At 47.5% G+C, this 6,754-nt stretch overlaps 1 protein-coding gene across 1 annotated transcript; it reads right to left on the bottom strand.

The window, feature by feature from the left end:
- Nucleotides 1-71: 71 nt before the first annotated feature.
- On the bottom strand, nt 72-6,428 carry LOC106887542 (lactase-phlorizin hydrolase-like). Its single transcript, XM_014941133.1, has 7 exons — nt 6,392-6,428; nt 6,055-6,257; nt 5,571-5,680; nt 3,239-3,373; nt 2,107-2,330; nt 1,120-1,356; nt 72-390 (listed from the first exon to the last, which is right to left on the bottom strand). Exons 1-7 carry the CDS (start codon nt 6,426-6,428, stop codon nt 176-178), a joined length of 1,161 nt encoding a protein of 386 aa, XP_014796619.1. The 3' UTR covers nt 72-175.
- Between the last annotated feature and the right edge of the window lie 326 nt (nt 6,429-6,754).

The raw sequence follows: 6,754 nt of genomic DNA, 5'->3' as shown, positions 1-6,754 counted from the left end.
TTACCATAGCAAAAAAATTTCTTTTGTATTTTAAACTTGGTAAGCAAACAACAAGATGATGAGGAGCCATCTCTGAGGCAAGACACAGTTGCAGTAGTACAAGCAGGTTTCTTTTCCTAGTGCTGTAGGCTTTTTTATAAAAAACAAACCAAACAGACACTAGCAAGTGAAAATTTTACAGTTTATGAAGTTCCATGTGTTTTCGTTTACGGGATCTTTTGGATAATTTTCCATACTTATATGCAAGAAGAGCCAAGACCAACACCACAACCACACAAAGAGCAAATTGCACGTACAGCCCTGTTTCTGCACTATGTGATGTTAACTCCAGTCCCAAAAAGTGCACGCTCTCAGGCGGGGCTGGGGCGGTGTCTGTTGGTGCCACTGTCCCTGGGAAAACAATAAGGAAGCATTAGGACACGGGCTGGGGCCAGCTCTGTCACAGGTGAGTGGTGGGCATTGCTGCTTCCTGCCTCTACAAGGCTTCCAAGGTCACAACGCATTGGAGCTGCTCTGGTACTTGGGATTCTTTGGGATCAGGGATTGACACAGCCCCAGCTTGGAGTAAAAGCACAACTGAGGCTCATAGTGAGACTCAGGAGCAGTGAGTGGTCTCTAGCAGCCCAAAAAGCTGATAAAAACAATTATTTAAGAGCCCCACCCCAACAATGGTGGCTGTTCAAATGGACTTCTCTAGTTCAGAGAACATAAATGACAAGAGAATTAATATTTCCGAAGGCTTACCCCAAACACAGATTCATATAAAGTTTTAAAAACTGTTTAGAAAGTGTGATGTGGTAAGGCTCAATGTTTGTGCTTTGGAAGATATCTTGGGCAGTTCTGTTAATCAGAGAAAAGTAGAACAGAATAACTTTTTTGCTGCTTTTTGGAGACAGGCATATATCAAGGTGCTATGGCTCAAAATTCAGTTGTTCAGGTTTTGATGGAGGAGAGACCACTCCACATGAATGTCTTCAATCTGAACAAAGGCTGATGATTAGTCAGTGCTCTACTGGAGCCTGTATAAATGGTGGTGTCCTTAAAGGCTACAGATGATGGAAATGTTTTGGGATTAGAACCTGATAGACACAGAAGCAGGATTTCTGCCGCATGGCTTACCTTCAGGCTCCGGTTCCAGACAGGGATGTGAGCCCGTTGCTGGGTCTGGAAACCCATTGCAGTTGATGATCTGTGAGTAGAACCTGGCGGAGGCCTTGGGGCGCCGCGGCAAGTTGGGGTCTGTGAAGTTCACGTGGTAGAACCCGAACCTTTCATCAAAGCCCACTGCCCACTCGAAGTTGTCCATCAGCGTCCACGCGGTGTAGCCTCGCAAGTCGACACCATCCAGCACAACGGCTGTTGGCAGGACCAGAGGGAAGAGGTTAGTTTGCAGCCCAGTGACAAGGAGGTGTCACCACCGGGCCAGCAGTGGCAGGGAGATACCCCAGGACACTGAGGTTATTGCCACTTCAGCCTCATGGCTTTCACCACCTCTCCCTTCCCACCTCTCCTGTCTTGCCTTAGCTCAGGTGCTTTGAGGTAGTTACAGCCAATGACAGCCAGCCAGGACTGGAGAGAGCTTTTCTCTGCCCCCAAAATCAAAGTTTTCATCCAATAAAAGCTTTAGGAACAGAGAAGAAAAGCCATCAATATGCAACTGTTCCTTAAACAAGGGCTCGTTGGACCTCGTTACTGAAAGGCAGTAAACGGGCACTTCTGGAACAGCTGGCCAGCAGCTCCCAGTACCTCAGAGAAGCAAACTGGAAAAGCCCTTCCCCAATGTTGCTTGACTGTTGCTGTGTTTTTTAAAAAAGATGGAGTTTTTAGACACAGCAGCAGTCAAACTAGAAGTCAAACTAGCTCTTCATCAAGCAGTAGCACCTTCTCCTGCCAGATGCAGCTGTACAGGACACTGCAGTTGCCCTGCCAAACCCAAGGCTTTGTTCTTCCTTCAGATGACCTTTCCCTGCAGAGTGGTGGCTACCCATGGGCAGTCTCTGCCAGCCCCAAAGGCTCGCAGAAATGGACACAGAGCAAAAAAAAAAAAACGTTAAGTGTGTAATTTGCAAGTGTGAGGGCAGATGAGATTTAAATAATCATTCCTACCTTTCAGCGCTTCGTTAATGTAGCTCCGATGGTAATGCGTGCGCCAAGTGTCGTTGAAGTTGAAGGCTCCCCTTTCCGAGATCCCGTTTTCAGTCACGTAAATGGGGGGGTCATTGTACTCTTCCTTTATCCATCTCAGGAGCTTTCGGAAGCCAAAGGGTGTCACCTTTAGCCAGGCAGAACCCGAGTTGAGCCAGCTGCGGTCGCTCACTGAGGCTACACCCCTGAGGAGGAGGAGGAGGACACATTAGTCAAGGGACCAGTCCCAAGTGCCTGGCACCTCATTGCCATGGGGCTGGGAAACGTGGTGCCCAGCCCTGGAGGAAACTGAACCAGAGGTGACGTTGTAGCACGGACTGAGCCCAGTGTCCTTCTTCTACAGGGCTGAACCGGAGGGGCTGGGATGCAGCAGCAAAGAGAGGTTATAATAATTTTATGTATTCTCTGTGGAAACGTTTCAGAAAACGGCCAACGTTCACCTCCACATGTGGTCCCACCATTACCATAATGCTCATGAGAAAGAGCAGTAAGCTCCTGCTGTTTGCCTTTTAAAGATAAAAATCTTGACTTCTGTGTACTTAACCATGAAGGGATTTAGCTATTTGGGCTTTGAACTTACATCTACCTGCTGTGGTGAGGGAGCAAACAACTGTTTAACAGAAAATGGAGCAGCGTCCATAAACCAGGATAACCTGGTAGTTCAAAGTGCAGAGTGGGGGCAGGAAATACGCTAAATATTGCTGACAGGTGATGCCAAACCATTGGGACACTCACAAGTGCAGATTCCTTCCTTTAGTACATCCTCTAATTTTCTTTGTTCTGTTTTAAATATTCACCTTTATCATCAGCTCTGTGAAAAAAAAGGGCTGTTCCTGGACTTTTGCGAAGATAACGGCGTTACCACAGCTACTATTTGGGGATAGTGTGAAAAAAAAGGGCTGTTCCTGGACTTTTACGAAATTAACAGCATTACAGCAGCTACTATTTGGGTACATTTCCCTATTACTGATTATAACAACAGCTTAAACTATTTGTCTCATGGCTTTATTGGCTCACAGTTTACATGGCTGGGTTGGCCCAGGCTCCAGGAGCACGTATTTCACTTGAGCCATAACGGATATTCATCTCTTACCTGTCGGAGTCATAGGACATCACGCCAGCAGGGTAGTTCAAGTTGTAGGCTAGAACTGTGGTGTAGTGATTTAGCCCAAAGTAGTCGTACGTGCCTTTAATTCTTTGCTTTTCACTTTCAGTAAATTCTGGAAGGCTGCAACAGAAAACAGGGAAAAGCATAAACCCCTCAAAATGTAAGTCTTTTCAGGATTCCCCCTTCTTCTGCTCCCTAGTCAGGGTGTATAAACTCAACTAAGCTTTTGCCAGAGTATGCGATTTGTGCTGCCTGGTCTAATGGTCTCCAAGAGAGAACCAGACCTTCCCCTGACCAGGAAAGAGACACCTGATGGCTGGAGGCCCTGCTCATGGTCAGATGAGAAGTTAGTGGCAGAAGCAGCACCTCACTGGCTCCTGGGGCCACCAACCATTAAGTAGCGCTTGTTCTGGAGCAGAAAACAGAAGTAGAGACACGGGTGTTATTTTTTCTGTGTGTTTTGTCGTGCTGTGCTCGAGCTCAAAAGCACTTCTCATCAGAGAAATCAAAAACTCTTCTGCTCTATGAGCATCTATAAAAGTGACACATGACCTTCTTGCCCTCAGACACGGGTTTCTTCCCAACTGTGGGATCCCAAAGGGTTAAATTTGGACAGGGTCTGCCTTCACTGCTGCAGTTTGCTGAAGATAACATTGAGGTGTCTAAAAGCTCAAGGGAAAGGGGAAGGAAGATAACTAACAGACGTAAAAATGGAAAATACAGCTTAACAACCTCAAACTACACCAAGCAACCCCTTTTTCTTCAAGTGCTGGTTTGTAACTGTGTTCAGGTGGGGCAAGAGGCCTTGAAGCCAGGATGTCAAGTGGCTTTGAGTGTGCACCAGGACAGTGCTGGTGAGAAACATTGGGTGCAAACAAGCTGTAGAACAGGAAAAAAGAAAATCAAAGAAGGTGAACGTGAGGCACTTCTGGAAGGGTGACTCTGGGACCTGCTCTGCTCTTCTCTGTGTGGCAGCAGAAGTACCTGTACCAGCAGAGGATGATGCAGTGTTGTCTCAAACTCTGGCTTCTACACAGGAAACAATAAAAGCTTCTGAGCTTTCTCCTTGCGATCCATCCTTTGAACACACACTGTGTGTAATGTTGTTATCCCTGTACCAGCACCACAAGCACAAGGGGAGGTACCATGATCCTTCTGGAGGAACATGGAGAAACCCAGGAGAAACTGGGAACTCGGCTCTGTGCATGGACTCTACCATTTAATCCCAAAGAGCTTAGTTCCCTTCAAAAGGGAGGCCTCCTCAGAGAAGAACATCCCCTTTGGTATCTGCAGGCCTACAGAGTCAGGGACATCTAGGGTACCCTGGAGCAAGGAGCGAGGTTTCAGCTCTCTTTTAGCCAGAAGGAGGAGAAAATCCTGCAAATTAGGTCCTCCAGGCAGCCCCTGCTGAAAATGCAGCCAGTGCTCCTGGTGATTTGACTGAGAGTTTGCAGCCTTAGATTGAGGACAGGACATCTTCCCCAGACTGAGATGCTTGGGCACGTTATCTCATAAAGCAACACACAGTGACTTTGCTGCCTTATTAATGGCAGCAACTGCCAGAGAAGAAATAAGGTAGCCAAGAAATAAGGTAGCCAAGAAATAAGGTAGCCAAGAAATAAGGTAGCCAAAAAGTGCCTGAGAACCCACAGGTTCTAGGCACATATAAAAGTATAACTTGAATCTTGAAGAATCTTTGCAGCAGAGCATACACCGACTCGTCTACCATCTATCTCCCTCATTTCAAAAACAAGTGGTCTTTCACATTTTCAGAGAGGAATGATCAGGACTCGCCCCAGATCTAATCTACCCCATTAAATTGCTATTAAAGCCAAGAGGGAAAAAGGGCTTCCCTTATATGTGCCTAGAAAGGGAGAGAAAAGGAAAAACATTGATGATGGAGCACTGCTACCACAATAACGTTAAGAAAATTAATGGGAGTGGAAAATAAGAAACATAATTCCGAGGGACTGATGAGTTCTCAATGTTTGGGTTCAGTACAGAGTTTTAAGAGAAGTTAGTTAGAACACATTTATCGTGGTCATCAGGGAAAGCACTATGTCTAATGCAGAGCTTATACTGTGTCACCCTGAGCTGCCAACTTACTGCCCCAAAGATATGTTATATCAGTACGTTTAGTTTGCAAGAGAGGGAAAGAGAGGGAACAGGCAAAATGCACACTAGAGTTTTTCTGTGGGAATACAGTAAGATTTTTACAGTAAGATTGCAATGGAATCGGTGAAATTTAGCGCTTCTATCAGAAAAAGGTTTCAGCAGGGCAAGCAGAACAAAATCAGGCATGTGCCTGGGCTCTTACCGGGACTTCTTGAGACCCTGAGCCAGACTGCGTTCCCGAATCCTCTTCTTCATCACTTCATTATAATCCCCATTTTTGAAAATGGGATGAGCAAACCAACCTAGGAGAAACTAAGGCAGGAAATAAGGGAGAAGGATAAATTATGTATCAAAACAAGAGATTTAACCATTTCTCCTTCACGTGCTGCTTTACGGGTAGTACCTCAATTCATAATGAGGAGGCACATGGCAATACCCAGGGCTGCCCGTATGATGGCAGTAATTTTGTCACTGCAACCCTATTTTGCCTGATTTCTGTTGCATGTTTCATCAGCCACCAGAAGAGGGTGATACATTTCCTTGCAGTGATACCTCGGGCTCATAATTTTCTTTCAGTGAGATGCTGACCTGAGTTCTGGGTATCTCCAGCACCCAGAGAAAGGGGGGGTGCCACCACGAACAAACCCAGGAGCAGCAGGGAGAGCTGGGACAGGGTGTCTCTGTACCTGCAAGTACCGTCTGGCGGCTTCGACGTCCTCCTGGTTGTGTGGGTTCCTTGGTTCTGCCCAGTCAGAGTTGATGGTGATGGAGATTAACCCTCCTTGCTTTGCCCGGAAGGTCTCATTGTAGAGGTGCCAGGCTTCCGCGTGGGCCTTTATTAAGTTGTGCCCCACCACGTAGGGGGCTCGTCCTGGCCGAACGGAGACTCCTGCAGAGACAGTGACAGCACAGGCAGTGGAGCAGCACTTCCCAGCTTTGTCTCTCTCGTTGGCTGCTTCCCAGTTAGCACAACACCCAGGACACCCAGAACTGCCCACCAGTAAATGAATAAACGTGCAGCACCTGGTGCCCTCAGGCCCAGCTGAGGTCCCTGCTTCATCAGGGACACCTGAAGGTGCAGCTGCAGGGGTCAGGCTGTGCAGGACCCCACTCTGCACCGTCCTCCCCCACGGTGGGACACGGGCTGGTGGACAGAGAGGAGAAAGCTGCGTGTTCAGACCAGCTCCCACCCCTCCCTTTCCTCTCCTTCTGCCCTCCTCCAGCCCTAACCCTTCTCCACAGTCCCTGGAGCTGGCCTGGAAAGGGGGTCTGCTCCAGACAGCAAGTGTAATCCGGAGGTGGCAGAAGAGGGATGGATTGGAGGAGTGGAAGGAGGAGAATGGGTTTTGGAGGGGGCAAAGTGAAAGAAAGACCTGTTCACCACAC

The sequence above is a fragment of the Calidris pugnax genome, unplaced genomic scaffold (assembly GCF_001431845.1).
Source record: "Calidris pugnax isolate Ruff unplaced genomic scaffold, ASM143184v1 scaffold60, whole genome shotgun sequence".
Lineage (NCBI taxonomy): Eukaryota > Metazoa > Chordata > Aves > Charadriiformes > Scolopacidae > Calidris > Calidris pugnax.
This window is presented reverse-complemented; position numbering and strand designations above follow the sequence as displayed.

Coding starts and splice junctions, on each gene's coding strand:
- LOC106887542 (XM_014941133.1), bottom strand. CDS start 6,428: ATGAAGCAGGGACCTCAGCTGGGCCTGAGGGCACCAG. Junction 5,681..6,054: donor CCGCCAGACGGTACTTGCAG/GTACAGAGACAC, acceptor TTCCTGCCTTAG/TTTCTCCTAGGTTGGTTTGC. Junction 1,357..2,106: donor CATTAACGAAGCGCTGAAAG/GTAGGAATGATT, acceptor TCCTGCCAACAG/CCGTTGTGCTGGATGGTGTC.